The sequence below is a fragment of the Haliaeetus leucocephalus genome, unplaced genomic scaffold, assembly GCF_000737465.1.
Source record: "Haliaeetus leucocephalus isolate CR32 unplaced genomic scaffold, Haliaeetus_leucocephalus-4.0 Scaffold140, whole genome shotgun sequence".
Taxonomy (NCBI): domain Eukaryota; kingdom Metazoa; phylum Chordata; class Aves; order Accipitriformes; family Accipitridae; genus Haliaeetus; species Haliaeetus leucocephalus.
In genome coordinates this window covers 3,137,228-3,154,532 of record NW_010972576.1, presented here as the reverse complement: position 1 = coordinate 3,154,532, position 17,305 = coordinate 3,137,228, and the positions used below count along the sequence as shown (strand labels likewise).

General features: G+C 37.3%; 1 protein-coding gene across 3 annotated transcripts in view; it reads left to right on the top strand.

The window, feature by feature from the left end:
* The window catches only part of RAPGEF2 (Rap guanine nucleotide exchange factor (GEF) 2), a 133,678-nt gene that overhangs the window by 112,653 nt on the left and 3,720 nt on the right, over positions 1–17,305 (top strand). For all 3 annotated transcript variants that reach the window (XM_010586085.1, XM_010586084.1, XM_010586086.1), the window contains 10 exons: positions 2,104–2,344; positions 2,595–2,978; positions 4,591–4,802; positions 4,887–5,010; positions 5,635–5,658; positions 6,704–6,927; positions 7,781–7,966; positions 9,714–9,866; positions 12,332–12,557; positions 14,194–14,753. In XM_010586085.1, the coding sequence (XP_010584387.1) occupies positions 2,104–2,344; positions 2,595–2,978; positions 4,591–4,802; positions 4,887–5,010; positions 5,635–5,658; positions 6,704–6,927; positions 7,781–7,966; positions 9,714–9,866; positions 12,332–12,557; positions 14,194–14,753 (2,334 nt within the window). The remainder of the gene's footprint in view (positions 1–2,103; positions 2,345–2,594; positions 2,979–4,590; positions 4,803–4,886; positions 5,011–5,634; positions 5,659–6,703; positions 6,928–7,780; positions 7,967–9,713; positions 9,867–12,331; positions 12,558–14,193; positions 14,754–17,305) is intronic.

The window sequence follows — 17,305 nt, the reverse complement described above, 5'->3', positions numbered from 1 at the left end:
TTCTCTGCATTTCTTTATATTGACTTCAGTGATCCAGCAGAGCAGGTTATTTTCTCCTTGCACAAAACACTTGTTTCTGGGGAGCGTTAAGTGAGTTCCCACCTTGGTATTGTTTACCGCAGCTTCCTATCTTCATAGCATTTATTTGAGTGGCAAGTATTTCTGTAACAGCAAAAGGCAACAAGATCTAGAGGGCGGTCTGGCTTTTAATAACGTCTCTGAAAGGCTGCGTCTTTGGCATCTGCCTTCCTCGAGATGTCAAAAAATGTAGAAAATATTTCAGGCACTGCTCTGTATCCCTCTTCAACTAATTACTGAAGGAAGATGGGTCAATATAGAGTTGGTGATAAAAGGCAAAATTGGCTTGCTAGTTGTAAGGTATTTGTACATTTGACTCGAGTACTTAGAAAGGGCTAAAAACTGGCTTATACTGATATCCTTTATGTGTAACTGATCATGTAATTACTCAATTCTAATGTGTTTCAGTATTAGTGCTTCTCAAGCTGCAAAAATACTACTGTGAGCTTACAAGTTACGGGCTTAGTCACATGAAATTTGTAAACTAATATATTTAAGCCTAAACAGCCTTTGTGGCATGTAAATCAACTCATATCAGAGAGATTTATCTTAATGCTTTCCAAATGATTATTTTGGAGACACGCAGCAGCAGTTAATTTTTGTTCTTTTGTAACAAGATTTCTCTTGCTAAATAGATCTTTCTGTAGTAACTTGAGTACATGTTATGCACATTTAGGTCTTGTCAAAAAAAGGTGGTGGTTGTATCAAAGTGAAAGTTTTCACCTGGAGCTGTTTTTTCAGTATTTTTTTTTTTAATCATTTTTTGGCTGTAGATTCAGAAGGCTTTCTATTACCTATTTTCTGGTTTGTATGACCTTTATGATAAAAAAAGAAAAGAAATTTTTTAGAACATATTAATTAAAGAAAGAATAATGACCAGATGTCATGCCCTACAAAACTAGAAAAGGTTATTTGTAACAGAAGGAAGAAATTAAATTAATTGAAAGTACTTGTCAGTTAAAAATACCTTATGTTAAAAAAATCCAGTGGTGGATAGCTGTACAATTTTAGTTCTTTTTTTTCTTTTCTTTTTATAATACAATGAAAACAATCAAACTTCAGTTGATTAATGGGTCTAGATTTCAATACATCATTGGAAATATGGAAATATATATGGATTTGGTATTTCCATAAGCTACATGGAAATACCAAATCCAACATTTGGAGTTAGGCTGGTAATTTTCCAGATTTCCTAAAACCAGCTGCCTTGTAGGTGTTCACTGTAAGTTTTCTGTCATCGGTCACTTGAAACAATAATATATTTACAACTTGAATATTTGTGAAGTGTTTTTCTATCTCTGGCTGATTTAGTTCTTAATTACTAAAACATTGGCACAGAGAAATAAAGAGCAAGTTTTCAGTCTGTTACTTAGACATTTATTATTATGATTTATATGTATCAAGGATGGAGTATTTTTGATAAGTAATTGGATGCATTAATACTACCGCAGTTTATTTGTGTATACATGCATGCTGGCCATTATACATGCATCTTCCTAGCTACATACATGTACATGTTTTCCCTTTGCGTGTCACGCTATGGTTGAGTGTCAGACACAGGTAAATTATTCTGTTTTCTTAAAAACATCCTTAGGAAGATTGACACTCCTGTCACTTAATTTGCTTAAACTTCTTATATGTCAGTGTACAAGGTAATGTTGTTGAGTGTCCTTGATTTTTCTCAGACTTAAATGGAATTTACCAGGACTCAACACCTGTGAAAATCAGAATGCTCATTAGTTTGTCTGTCCAGACTTTGGAAACATTAGCATATTTTTGTGGCCTAACTTCTTTTCCTGGTTATTAATTGAACTAGTCTTTAATTAAAAAAAAAAACCCACAAAAAACCAATAACAACAAAAAAAACCCCACCCAGCTGTTTTATAAGAAGGAGAGAGGTGAAACGATACTGAAGTAAAAATGATAGCACTAGTAATTAGACTCAGTGTAACTGTTGCTTGTTCTTATACCATTTTTTTTTTTTGCTTTACTAAAATGCATACCTTGCATGTAATTTCTTTCCAGACTTACCAGATCAAGTTCTGAGGGTTTTCAAGGCTGATCAGCAAAGTCGCTACATCATGATCAGTAAGGACACAACAGCAAAAGAAGTGGTCATCCAGGCTATCAGGGAGTTTGCTCTCACTGCAACCCCTGATGCATATTCACTATGCGAAGTGTCTGTCACACCTGAGGGTGTGATCAAGCAGAGGAGGCTTCCTGATCAGTTATCCAAGCTTGCTGACAGGATACAGCTGAGTGGCAGGTGAGATTAGAGACTGTGAGCTAAAGCGAAGGATGCCAGTTTATTAAGTCAAAATCCTGTTAATAGGAGCATTATTTAATTATTAATGTTCTGTTTCTTTACAAGAAATTGCTCCTTATGCAACTTCTGATTAATATCTAGGCCTGGTGAAATTCAGTTTATTCTACAATTCCAACTGGATCATTACTGTAACTTTCACTAGTATTTGAGTATATTGTATGTAGTGTCTTTTTGAATTTTGTTTTTACAGGTATTACCTGAAGAACAACATGGAAACAGAAACTCTTTGTTCAGATGAAGATGCTCAAGAGTTACTAAGGGAAAGTCAAATTTCCCTATTACAGCTCAGTACTGTTGAGGTGGCTACCCAACTCTCCATGAGAAACTTTGAGCTATTCCGTAATATTGAACCCACGGAATACATAGATGACTTGTTTAAACTCAAATCAAAAACAGGTTGCACTAATCTAAAAAAATTTGAAGAGGTGATAAATCAAGAAACATTCTGGGTGGCTTCTGAGATTCTAAGAGAAACCAACCAGCTGAAAAGGATGAAGATCATTAAGCATTTCATTAAGATAGCCCTACACTGCAGAGAATGCAAGAACTTCAACTCAATGTTTGCCATCATTAGGTATTGCCCCTTAATTTTACTTCTAAGTAAAATGCAAAGTCTTACTTATGTCAGTCTAAACAAAATGTATTTAACAGAGTAAACCAATTAATACTGCTAACATCAACACTTCATAATCCAATAAGGAGGGCATTTTCCAGTAATTTGAACTTAACATTGACACATTTACTGAAATATTATTTGGAATGCTACTATTATATACTTATTGCTGAAGACAGTGAGGCAAGAGTTATTGGTGAACATGGCACTAGAGAAACTATTGCACTTATTTAAAAACAAAGACCAAAAGAAATGGCAATTATATGAAGAAAAAGTATAACATTGTCATAAATGAATGGCTTACTTTCCAAAGGGAGCTCATCATTTTATACATAGTTTCCAGTATCTTGAATTCATTGAGCCATGATATGTTGCCTTTGGTTTTCTTTGTATCAGCAGTTTCTTGGATGGAACTCTGATAAAATGGCAGGCTACAATGCTGTATAATAAGCTGTAAATAAAGACCTCTTAATAAGAATTAAGGAAGTACTAAAAATCTCAGACAGAAAACCTTTCTTAGTTTTGGAATGAAAAGGAGGAGGGGAAACTCTAATGTGTGTGTTTATACACATTTTTCTATAATGTTCACATTCCCTTTTGAGCCTCCCAAGCAGGAAGAACCTAAAAAAAAAAAAAAAAAAAAAAAAATCCCGAAATATTGTCTCTTCTGAAAAAGCTTGAGTAAGTTGCATTAAAATGACAATTTTATCAGTCTCTGGCAAAATCCCATGTAACATTCAATCTATTGATTGAATGTGACACTTTTCTGAACATCACTGGTTTTGAATACCATTCAATCAAATGTGGCAAGTTCCAAGTCAAAGTTCTATGCTGATAATCAGTCAGCATCTCTGAGATGTAAAAATCTTGATATTTAGCTCAGCTGTTTCAGCTGATTTCAATGAGAAATAAAAGCAGCCTGCCTGCTTGCAAAAACTTGAATGAAGGGAAGATTCTAGATACCAAATGTTCCTGTAGGTAGAAATGAATAGCAAGACAGGCAATACCATTAAGGGAAAAAAGCCCGTTGCTTGTACCAGCTACAGCTTCAGAATAACCTTAAATAAATAGTCTGTTACAACAATTTGAACTGGACACAACAAAGTCAGATTATTGCAGCAAAAAGGTGGGTCACTGTGCTTTCACTACCTAAAGATTATGTGGGTGGAAGATGTTTTCTCCTCCAGTCTGGTAATCTGGAAGGAAGTGGTGATCCTGAGTACTCCTAGATTATGATATTGTTATCAAATTCAGACCCAGTTCCAAAGTAATAAGTACATATTCTTTATAAGGTTTAACTACTCATCCAAGTGTAACTTTTATCTGTTCATGGTTACATCATGCAGATATCTCCAGTTTTTATAGGTTTTATAAAAATGAACTTAATTTTTCTGTAATACACGCTGGCAAAAGGAATTGTTCACTTCCTTTTACTTTATTGACATTGTTGTGCTACGCTCTTCTGGCTATGTGGTACTTCTCCCGTACAAAATTTAACATGGTCTTTTCTAGGATTTCTTTGTTTCTTTCTATTGTTCTTGATCTTTTTTGCACTTTTTTTGTTTGTTTCAAGTGGCCTGAATTTGGCACCAGTTGCAAGGCTCCGAACTACTTGGGAAAAGCTTCCAAGCAAGTATGAAAAACTGTTTCAAGATCTACAGGACTTGTTTGATCCATCTAGGAATATGGCAAAATATCGTAATGTCCTTAACAGCCAAAACCTACAGCCCCCCATTATACCCCTGTTTCCTGTTATCAAAAAAGACCTTACATTCCTTCATGAAGGTAAAAGCAGAAGTACATCATCTTTTACTAGCAAAGGAAAACTAACTCTGCTGCATAATAACTGATGTTAATTGTTGATTCTAGGAAATGATTCAAAAGTGGAGGGCTTGGTCAATTTTGAGAAGCTGAGAATGATTGCGAAGGAGATACGCCATGTTGGTCGCATGGCATCTGTGAACATGGATCCTGCTTTAATGTTTAGAACGAGGTAAGTGTGTTGTATTAGGCAGAGCTTTTCCCAGCTAAGAGAAGGCTAGGTGTCAGCAAGAGGAGCTTTTCAAGTGCCCCTTGTTGTATTGGAGCGGCATGAGTTCTCTGTTTGTTGTTAACAATTTATCAAAATTATGTGGTGTTCTAAAACTGGAGAAATCATTACACTTTGTGTTTATCAGTATATATTAAAATATTTTATATTATTCCTTAGCTGCCAATTACCTCATAAAAATGAGATTCCATCAGTGGGAGGGAGAGGGAGATACTGTCTTGAACACATATGTATTAGTCTGTTTGAAGCATTGATGTATGCCAGCCTTATCATTTTGATTTAGTAGAAGTGGGAATGTATCTGAAAGTGTCAGCGAGTAGTGTTAGAAAATGTGGAGTGAATGCTCTTCGGCTTCATGTTAGACCAGCTTATTGCATACTCTTTTTCTTAATTTGAGCTAGAAGAGTTTGTAATATCTGACTGTATGCCTGAGTCAAGGCTCTTTTTAATGTTTGTGGGCTTCTAGAACTGCTTGTCCTGAGGTCTGGTCTTTTTCTTTCTGAGCTTGTGATCTTTCTCTGTCTCTTCTTAAACCCATGCTTTACTCTTCCTGGCTCTCACTTGCAGGAAGAAGAAATGGAGGAGTTTGGGGTAAGTGGCTGGAGACAACACTCACAGACATTCATTCTTCCTTTACCATTTGCATTGTTTCCTACTTGCTATCTTTAATTTTCTGGTGCTTTGACATTTTTTTCTTTTGTTAACCCTTTTTTACTGACAATACATTTTAATCTAGGAGTGCTTTTGCTTTTGAGGTTAAAACACAAAAGTTGTAAATTATTTATAAGTGGTTGTAGATAGGAGTGGGGTGTTCTTCTCCCTCACCTTCAATTTAAATTGCCAAAGGAAGTGACTTTCAGTAAAAGAGAAATTATAAAATGGCAAGGTTGCAACAGCTGAAAATTGCTGTTAACTTTCTTATGCCTAATAAGCAATTATCACAATCAAATACAAAAGTTAGAACTTACAGTATCTGCTAACCTAACTTATTTTCAATTCAGCCATCATTTTTACTCTTAACAATTCAGGAACAATGCGTAGCATTCATATAGACATAAGTACATTGAAATGTGCGTGACATTTATTTCATCCTGAACTAGCTGATCATTTTATTTAATAAAAAGCTGTCTTCAACCTAGCAAGTTAAAAGGAAGTTTTATTCTGTAAAACTGAGCTGTACATTTTGCATATTGTCTGATTTAAAAAGTATTTAGCTTTCAAAATGCCTTCTGTATATTAATTTAAATTTGGACCTCATCTGTAGTCTTCTGTCAGCATTGCCTTACTGCATGAGCTTTTCCTAATGCTCCAATCTTCTCAGTAGCTAGCTTATGTGAGAGAGCTAGCTTGAATGCATTTCTAGATGTGTGAAGTGATATTGCCTAGTTGGAGCAGAATAGGTTAAAATATTTGTGTAATTAAAATAGTGCCTGTCACCAAGTAAAAAGATTTCCTGACCCTCATCTTTCTATCTGTTATAGCTGTTTGACTTACTGGAATGAGGCATGTGAGCTTTGACCATAGACTGACACTCATGCAATCTTCTGCACGTTTCATGTTTATCAAGTGATACCACATTGGACTAAGTCATACTTCTCCCCTCTTTCCTCCCCCTCCTTCCCCGCCTTCACCCCAGGTCTCTCAGCCAGGGCAGTACGAATGCAGCTGTGCTGGATGTCGCGCAAACGGGGGGTCATAAAAAGCGGGTCCGTCGCAGCTCCTTCCTTAATGCTAAAAAACTGTATGAAGATGCTCAGATGGCACGGAAAGTGAAGCAGTATCTCTCAAACTTGGATCTGGAAATGGATGAAGAGAGCCTCCAGACACTGTCTCTGCAGTGTGAGCCAGCCACCAACACACGTGAGAATTGTCATTTGTTACGGATCTCAAGAAAACTGCTAAATATACCTCTGTTTCTTCAAGGAAGTAATTGGGAACAGTAACTAGACAATGAGGTGGAAAATGATGTGTCTGGTCATTTCCAAGTATTGAACATCTATGAATCTTAAGGAAATCATCTTGCAGATTAACAATATAGGGACATAGCATTTTTATTGGAGATAAGGTTTTCAGATGATGCCGTGCTGAAGTGCACAGGGGTTCTTTAGACTTGTCCGTACAAAGGATTTGGAGGAGCCAAAAGTTTCTCTACAGTTCTGATGTACTCAGGCTATTGGTGTGAATAGGGTTCGTCATCCTGGATATCTTGACCTTGAGAGGCAAAAGGGGATTTCCTTATGTCCAGGTGTTTCAGAGACACCTGAAGGGCTGTACCTGGCTGCAGCAGAGGGGACCTTATGCTGGATATCTGTTTCATTTTGATTTGAAGGAATGCTATATCTTATGCCCTTCCCTTCCTTCAGGGTAGCAAAAAATAGTACTTATATATCCATTCTAAACCAGCTGTAGTCCTTATGAGAGCCCAGTATAATGTCTGGTGATGTTTTTGACAACTATAACAACAGTAAGTTATGAGGGTTTTACTTTGAGAAAGAGAGTAAATATTCTTTGATAACGTATATGCTTTAAATGGAGTTAAATCTCCCTCTCTTTTCCTCTTCATCTCTTCTCTCTAAAGTATCCTACTGCATTAATTGTACAAGTATTTGAGCACCTTAATTATTATTTGGAGGGCTTTGCACTGCTCAGATTAAAACTCCCACAATATTTTTAGCTAGTAGTCATTCTGTGCTTTCTCCCATTTCTTGCAAAGTGCCGAAGAATACAGGAGACAAGCGATCTGGAAAATCTGAAACGTCACCGGTGGCTCCCCGGGCAGGCATCCAGCAGAAAGTGCAGCAGCAGCAGCAACATAAAGTAAACCAAGCATTGCAGGTCCCTGCCGTATCTCTTTATCCCTCTCGCAAGAAAGTGCCGGTCAAAGACCTCCCGCCATTTGGTAAGTGGAGCAATGAAACATTTGTCTTAATACTCTGAAGTTTGCTTATGTCAGGGAGACATTTTTAATCAAATAAGATTGAGACATTTATTTCTGGTAGTATTATATACAGTTATGCCAGTTCATGCAGTGTGTATGCATAATTCTCTTCTCTACAAATGGAAAGAAAGAAATCTTGGAAAGCATCCTGTCAATTTAATCAGTATAAGTATTTACCTGTTACTAACAGCTGGAAAAAATGAATGTTTCTGACTGTCTGCCCGAGGATCTTGGCTTATCTTTTCCAAAGGGATTAGTGACTTGGAGTTTTTGAGTGACCCATCTGAGATGCCTCAGAAGTTTTGGTGTTTTTTCAAAATTTGAACATTTAATGTGAAATTCAGGCCTGCTCAAAATGGTAGTCCTGTTAGAAGTGTAGGCCTGAAGTTTCCTGTTGAGAATTGTCCCTTTGGCTTCTGTTCCCTAGTGCTTTTTTGTTGTTATTCAGTCATTGCTGCCTGCATGTCACTCAGAAAGATACTGGACTATAGGAATTTCTTCCAATCTGATTTCCAAATCTGTGTTCCAGCATGTGTACCTAATGTGTGTGTTATTAAAGAACTTCTTACATATCACTTAAAGTACAGTAATATTCCTAATAAGATATGTAGCATAACTGGCCCTTCCTGTTGCATGATAGTAATTTCATAAGAGCTTAATTCTGATATCACTTTGTATTAGTTTTACTTGGGCATTGCTTAGGCTGCTAGGGAAACATTAGAACCAGCAAAATGGGCAAGAAACAATTTAATATTCGTCTAGTTCTTGTTGATTTTACCATTAAATTTTAATCTTAAAAGGACTTTGAAGCACCATAGACTGCATTTTTGCTCGTGGTGGGGAAGTTTCTGAAAATTGACTAGGTTATGTTGATGAAGCAGCTGTAAATTATTGATAGCAGCATTGTGATCCAACAGATCAAAGATAAATTCTGTAGACTGCTTGAAAATAACCTCTACCACAACCATTGGCAAAACTGTCAGAGAAGCTCCATCTTCACTTTTAAGACTGTCCCAGGGTGGATTTTTGGGAAGAGGGGAAGAGAAAGATGGATAAATGTTGCCCAAGAAAAGCAATTGTTGATGCCCTAGATCTTTACATCATACATCATCCTCAGGATATTTTTACTCTCTAGTTTCCCAAAATAAGCTGGTGCAGAGGTAGTTCTCAAAAATGAAAGGAGAAAGGCAGCTGCAGGATGGCCTTGTTTTGTAAGCCTAATCTATCTTCTTTCCAGCTTTCTTTGACCTTCTAGGCTACTCTGAATAGAAAAGGAACAGGAGAACAGTTTCAATTTCTTACTATGTAAACCGCCACTAACCAGTGAGATTTGTGTTTGTTTTTATTCAACATAATTTTAGTTCAAGTTTCTCAGTAACCATTACTATGCATATCCTTGATTTATATATTGTATAAACAGTATTCTGCAACACCAAATCTGCATTGTGTTTTCCGTGACAAATTATTTATGTTAGGTAGCCAGAATGAAAGACTGGCCACACTAATATGCAGAAATGAAGTGATATATTTTAAACAGAAGTAGGTTTAAGTGTTTTGCTTCATTTAAGCTGGTGTCAGAAACTCACAAACAGGAAAAAAAATCTAGTTTTTTTTTCCTGTATGGTGTCTGCTCTATAAATGCATTGCAAAACAGAAAGATGTATTTATACTGGACTTTACATCTGCCTACATTAATTCTTATTTAAAGGCATTAACTCCCCACAAGCTTTAAAGAAAATTCTTTCCTTATCTGAAGAAGGAAGTTTGGATCGTCACAAGAAACAATCTGAAGACACGGTTTCAAGTGCATCTTCGCAGCTGTCTTCTCCTCCCACTTCACCACAGAGCTCTCCAAGGAAAGGTATTAGATGTGCAATATTTCTCATCCTGTTTTCTGAAGCTCATAAACTTTGGAAACTTCTGAGAGAGAATGTGGGCACTCGGGATAAACTACTGCTCCTTCTATTTTTGTCACATGTGGTCAGCAAGAGGGCAGAAAGTGTAGTGCAGAGTGGGTTACGTGAAAGGATACCTGGGAACCTGATTTCAGGGATACCTGAAAGCCCTCTGGTTAGCAAAAGCCAGGAAAGATAGCCTGATCTGATACAGGATTTGATGCAGCAGGTCACTTTTACTGCAGCTGCTTCTGACAAAAATATTCCCATCATCAGTGTTTCCTGTCAGTGGAAGGATGTGCAGATTGGAACTTAAAATCTTTGTACAGCATTGAGCACACGAGGCTATTAGAGGAATTATTTGCTGTGTCATACATCTGGATGGGATATGACCTATGTATGACAGGCAAGCTAAAGATACTTGGAATTTGAATCACTAATACACGAAGTTTTACTAGCAGCCTGATTATTCAAACAATATATATGGGTATTTGAGGAATGGTATTACACATTGGAGCTTTTTTGACTGAGTTCTTTTTAAGTGACTTCATAGAGTTATTTTTTCAAGGTGAATGTAGGACTTTAAAGGGATTTTTTTTAAGCCTGTTTGTTTTTTCATTGTACTCGTTCTGGTTATGATTTGACAAAACAGAGAATGGAGGCATTTTCCTGTAGTTTAAACAAACAAACAAAACCATTCCTTTGGAAGTATGATAGCCTAGCTGTATGCAGATAACTTCTAAGTTATTCTATTTTCAGAATATCATAAAAGTTCAGTTTAACAGTTACATAATGTAAGATTATGGTAAAATATATATATTGGGGTTGCATCCCCATGATAGAAGTTCAGAATGCTAAAGAGATGAGTGTGTTGGAGACTTCCCTGTAGCAGTAACTTTCTCTAAACTGCACAAGCATTTGATACTTAAGCGAGTATCACTTTTTCTACTTTCTTATCAAATGGATAGCTAAGCCCTTTTCTTAATGTGATAGGTGGCAGTGCTGATTAGTTGAGGCCTTATGGATCCAGACTAACATAGCTAACCAGTTGCTCCTCTCCTCTTGGAAGTGAGAACAGTAACAAGAATAGCAATTCATCAAAGATCTCTGGGATAGGTGGGGCTTATGGAAACAAAATGGGAAAAAGTAGGTCCAATTGGATAAGCAGAGATCTGAAAATGGGAGAGATGAATATGGCAAGAAAGTGCAAATGCCTATCCAAAATCTCTATTGAAGTGATATTTACTAAGGTCAGATGGAGGAGAATGTTATGTAGAGAAGATTTAGATTATCAGCTCGAGTCCTTGTAAACTATCATCATGATTTCTCCCAAATACTACATTAGTAAAGAGTGAATTTGTATAATTATTGTCAGGCCTGTGCATTTCTTGAAAAAGGAATTGGGATTCTGTACTTGGCTCATAGTGGGAAAAGTGCTTTATTTTTGCAAAAAGCAAATCATAAACATGATTATAAATTAAAAAAAAAAAAATCCTTAGTTTGGTGGTGACATGAATCTAATGGTATGTCCTTTCAGACAAAAACTGTATGTTCTTTCAGACAAAAATGGCAACATTAATTCCATGTTCTCAGCAAGTAGATCAGTTTGGAGTCATCTTGACACTTATGTGTAGACTGAAAGCAAAAAATGAAAACTACAGTTACTTGTGGATGTATGTTGTTGAATGATCTTTGACTTAGCTGGCAAGAGCATTCAGCACAACTTTGTTTAATACTAAAACAAAAGCTAAATTTGCTGAATTTGCCTCTGTGACATGGTTTACAGATTTTTATCTCAGTCTGGCAGTGTCAATGCTACCTCCAGGTTACAGTATAATTCTGGTAATATATGCTATTTGGAATGTAATTAGTTAGCAAAGTACCACAAAGCAAGCTTGAAAATCTGGCCCTCTTTCAGCCAAGATACGTAATAACCAGTCAGCCCAGACATCTGGGCTACATGTTGTATCTGCTGTTTGTCTCTGAAATGTAGCTTTGCAGAACAGAAAAACTGTGTGAGAGGGTCTCTTGGATTACTTTAAGCAGTAATCTTGACCAGGGCATCTCTTTCATTCCAATTTTGGAGACAGTGTTTATGCACAGGCAGTTTTTTGAGAAGTGAGATTTCATAATGCAGGGATACAAGTATGATGATGCATTTGAAAATAATTTGGGGGATGAGGGCAGAGAAGAAGGGAAGGTGAGCAGTTAGTTTCTAAATGAGTAGTGCATGTTCCCACAATCTTAAACCTCTTATTAAGAGACAGAATACATGTCACACAGTTCTGCTATGTATCCATCTTTTGCAGTGCTGCTTCTGTGTAAATGTAGTCATAGTTTTGATTTACTGTGGTAGCAGTATGGCTGGCTGCCTGGCAATGACTGAGCAGGCTCCTCAGAGAGTCTGATTAACGTGACATTCCCTTTGCAGGCTATACTTTGGCTCCTAGCGGCACAGTGGATAACTTTTCAGATTCTGGTCACAGCGAAATTTCTTCCAGATCTAGTATTGTCAGCAATTCCTCTTTTGACTCTATGCCAGTCTCCCTGCATGATGAGAGGAGACAGAGGCATTCTGTCAGCATCGTGGAGACAAATCTTGGTGTGGGAAGGATTGATAGAAGAATCATGATTGAACCAGATCAATACAGCTTAGGGTAGGAATTTTATTTGTGCTTACTTACATTATACTTTCATATAGTGTGTATGTGGCATGTCTATGTATATTTGTTCATGTAACTTTCCCTGTATCTCTCTCAAATATTTTTTTTTTTCTTCCCTGCCCTTAAAAACTACTATTTCAGTGCTGTGTTTTGTGATAATGCTCCATTTTCTGACAAGGAAAGGTTTTGTACTCCTTAGTGTGTGATGAGGTCTACAACAGTAAGGCTTTACCTCTGTAGACCTTACCATCTGAGCATTTAGTAGTGCTGTAGATTATCCTCTTTATGGCAGACTAGTATCCTAGCCTGTTTTCTGGATGGGGAATTAACTAAATTAAATGAGAAATTATTCATACAATTATTCAGTGATGAAGCTGAGAACAGAAAAAGCTAGTAATTTTCCACTCTGTTTCATAGAAAAGTGCATATTTATCTAACTCAAAAATATTTTACCCCAAATATTTCTTCTAGTCAACAGTAATTGGAAGGTAAAATTCACATTAGGCTGCTGGTTTTCTAGGTAATTTTCTAGATAATTAACTTCTGTAATGGTAGGGAAGCTAGTGCTGTGAGGAGTTGTCTAAATCTCTAGCAGTGAGCCTTGGTCTGAAAATAATTGGAGCTCTGCCTCCTATTTAGTCTCCACTTACTTTTCTGAGCTGTTACTTGGATGCTTCAGTCCTCTGAATGGTTCCAGGGGTTTTAATCCTGCAGGGTCTGTGGATGGCAGGCCTGTTCCAAAACTGGTGTACTTCAGCTTTGGAAATCCCAGGCTGTACAAACTCTTTAATTGGATGCCTTAAATATTTGGAAGAGCAGGGTTCCAGTCTGCATAGGAGGCTGCCCTGGAAGGATAAATCCCAGGAGCCTGGAGAGCTGCTAAACAAAAGTGGCACTTTGTCGGTTTTCTCTACTGCTGTGTAAGTGATAGTGTCAGGCTTATTTAATTGCTGAAAGTCTACAGAGAGCATACTTGCTCTATGAAGTAGCATGTGTTTCCAAAATTATGGTTAAAATACAGTTTCATTCGTAAGAAATGTTGAAAAGGTGGCTTTCAGAGTTTCCTAAGCAAAAAAAAAAAATTTAAGAAATCTGAAAAGCTGAAACCTAAACATTAATATCAGCCACCTCCTGCTAAAACTCTGTTTCTCCCTTTTAATCCTTTGCTTTGCATGGCTGGAAAAGCAGTAGGAACCCAATCTATCAGTCTGTTCCCCTTTATATATGTCAGTGCAGTTTGCCTATCTTAAAGGGCTGCTGCAAAGTTAAGATTTTACCTTTTGAAATTACACCACTGAAGTGTTAAGTTTTGTCAAGATATCTATCCAGTAATTTTTGTTTGTTTGTTTTATTGAGGATGAGCTTGAAAGGAAATTGTTCTATTATCAAAATTGAATTAGTCATTAATGCAAATAATACTTAATATAAATAGCTTCAAAGCCTTCATTCATTGAATCATAGAATGGTTTGGGTTGGACGGGACCTTTTAAAGGTCATCTAGTCCAACCCCCCAATATGTTTGCTTTTCTCTTGATTGTTGAATTCTTCATGTGTCTTGCAAATTATCTCCAATTCCAACGCTGGATTTATTTTTTATTTTTTCTTTGTTCCCTCATCAATGTGCATCTAGCTCATATGCACCACTGTCAGAGACCAGAGGCCTGTATGCTGGAGCAACTGTGCTTTCTTCTCCTAGTACAGAAGAACTGTCACAGGATCAGGGGGACAGAGCTTCGCTCGATGCAGCTGACAGTGGCCGTGGTAGCTGGACTTCCTGTTCGAGCGGTTCTCATGACAACATACAAACAATACAGCACCAGAGAAGCTGGGAGACTCTGCCTTTTGGACACGCTCATTTCGATAGTTCAGGCGATGGGGCAGGACTGTGGGCCTCGGGCAGTCACATGGACCAGCTGATGTTCCCTGATCATGGCACAAAGTATGGCAGGCAAAGTCAAGGTAGGGAGGGCCTTGATCAAGCACAGTCCAGAGCAAGCTGGGCATCCTCAACAGGATACTGGGGAGAGGACTCAGAAGGTGATACAGGTACCATAAAGCGGAGGGGTGGGAAAGATGTTTCAATTGAAGCTGAAACCAGTAGCATAACATCTGTACCAGCAGAGGAGTCAAAGCCAGCTCCCATGCCCACTCATATAGCAGTATCATCAAGTAGTACAAAGGGGCTTATTGGTAAGTTAAGTTTTGTTTGCTGTGAAGTATTTTAATTCATTTGCTTGTGATTCTTTGTATTGTTCTAAAACTGCGTTTCTTTTGTCTGGGTTGATTTTTTTTTTTTATTTTTTTATTTTTAAAGCAAAACCAAACATTTTGCAGTGTCTCCCCTTTAATGGTGCATTTATTGCTAGGGATTATATCACTTATTGTTGATTCTCAGTTCTGGCAGTATCTTTGGGTTTCAAGAGAGCCTGCCATACATCAAAAAAACTAGCTCAACTGCTGGACATTGTTTTGAGAGGTTGATGTATTTAGGTGTCTGTTCTGAAATGTGAGTTTCTCTTCACAGTAAGGCTTCATGTTCTGTGTTTAGAAATCTTAATGAATGTGGCCTGATTTTTTTAGAATTGTTTTACTTTATACATCTGTATGACTTGTCTGATAATTGTGACGATTCCTTGCTTCTGAAAATGGCATCACTTTGTGTTTAAGTACCAACTGAGATGTGTCTTTGGACTGCTAAAACTGAAGAGGTTCCTAAGAAGTTAGAGATAGAATACATTTATAATCATTCAGCAAAAGAAAGATCAGATAATATATAAAATAATATGAAGGTGTCCTTGGCAGAGCTTAACATTTTTCTCATACTGTTCCTTCTACACATTGCAGTCCTTGTGCCATCCAAGACCTCTGCATTTTTGCCTCTTTCCTTCCTTTTATTCCCTTTCACTTTGCCTTTCTTCAGGTTAATATGAAGAACTATCTAAAAGCTGTTTTGTGCTGACACAGCTGAAAAAGTCTACCAGATTGAGGTCATGCTGAGACCACTGTGATAAACTGCTTTTCCATTTTCTGCCCAAGTATATTGCTTAGCAGTGGCCCATTGCCTCAAAGCTTGGGTACAGATCTGAATCCCTGAACTGTGAAGAGGAGGAAGCTGTGGAGTTCAGGACTCCAGGTTCAGATTCATGCCACTCTCTAATTTTACTCTTCGATACCCTTCGTTTCCACCAGAATGTGGAACAAGCGTGCTTCCAAACTTGCATCTCAAGGCAGTGCTTGCCACTACATTTTTAGAGACTTGAGAGAACGTGAAAGAGACCTGAAAATTCGAACTACACCCTTCCATGCACTTCTGAACTATTAACTAATTATCCTGCAAATGTAACCCAACAGAAGCCACTATTTTTACATGATTCTTTTGCACTGAATAGACATTGATCTCTTGCAGCAGTATTTCAATAGAATTTTTCTACATAATTTCTTCTGCATCAATGTTACTTTTCAGAAATCTTTGAATAAAATTTCTCAGAAACTTCTTCATGCTGCTTTGCTCAGTTAAAACAATTTGTCCAAGAAAAATACCTAGATTCTATTGGAAATTATTTGGTTTTGTTATAATACCAAGACTTTATTTTTAGTCCATAAAAACTTGCATCCAAGTAGCACCAGTTCAGCTTAAGCTTGTACTGCCCTCTCAGTCAATTCCATGGTGCCTAATGCAGGGTGATGTTGTTATCACCACTTGTGCAAGAATATACAGTGTATGACAAGCTGTGGAGAGTAAATTGTCTGTGTCAGTGTTTTTTTCCTGCTGTGTTTGCCTTTGTACTGTAAGTTAAGTGGTCATGTGTTGTTGAAGGGCTAGACCCACAAAAAGTGTTCAGTATCAAAGTCCCAGCTGAATTCTTTAAGTACGTATCTCCAAAATAGAGTCTCATGTCTATCTGCTCTGTGTCCCTGCAGATGCTTAAAATTCTTAATTGCTGTTTCCTCCCTTGAAGTTCTCTGCAAGAGAGAACTTCTAAGTGTGCACAGAGTTAAGTCTTGTTTAGGTAAACAGTTATGCCTCAATGAGATCCACAAACTAGGTGGTGGTCTTTCCATCTCCTATATAAAATCATATTCAATCATTGTTCTTAGGGGCATACTTTCAAGTTTCCATTTTGTAGAGAATACAACCATAAGAGCAGTGGGCAGTAGTGCATATATAAAGTATCAAGATGAAGCCCACTTATCTTTCTTACCTTTTGCAATTGTAGCTTATGTCTCATTAAAGTAGTAAGATTTGTAGGAAGAAATAAAGTATCAGGTGCCTTCCCCCCCACCCCCGCAAGATGCTGAAAACAAGAGATGAGCTCTTGGGTACAAAACCCATCTTCAGGATTAAGACAGTCATGTGTTGGGGGAGATGGCAGTATTCCTGATGTTTGCCACTTCTGTGGACTCTTGAGTCTTCCACGGTACTTTGATCAGAGTACGTTTTGTTCTATACAATTGATGGAACAGCTTCTCTTGCTAGGTTTGAACAAATACCCCATGTAATTTGGTGAATTTTATTAGACTAATGCTTCACTACTGGAAGAATAGCTATATCCTGTGTATGTTGTATATTGTGTACTTTCTTGCATGGTTTATTTTTCAAGATCTCATTGTCTACTGTATGGTAGTTAACTTTTGTCCTTCAGATTTTCTCCTCCTGGGCTGTTGAGTTGGTTGATGTTTATTTAACTTTCACTGTTCATTTTCCTTTGAGCAGTTTTCCTCTTACTGTCTCTTATACTAAT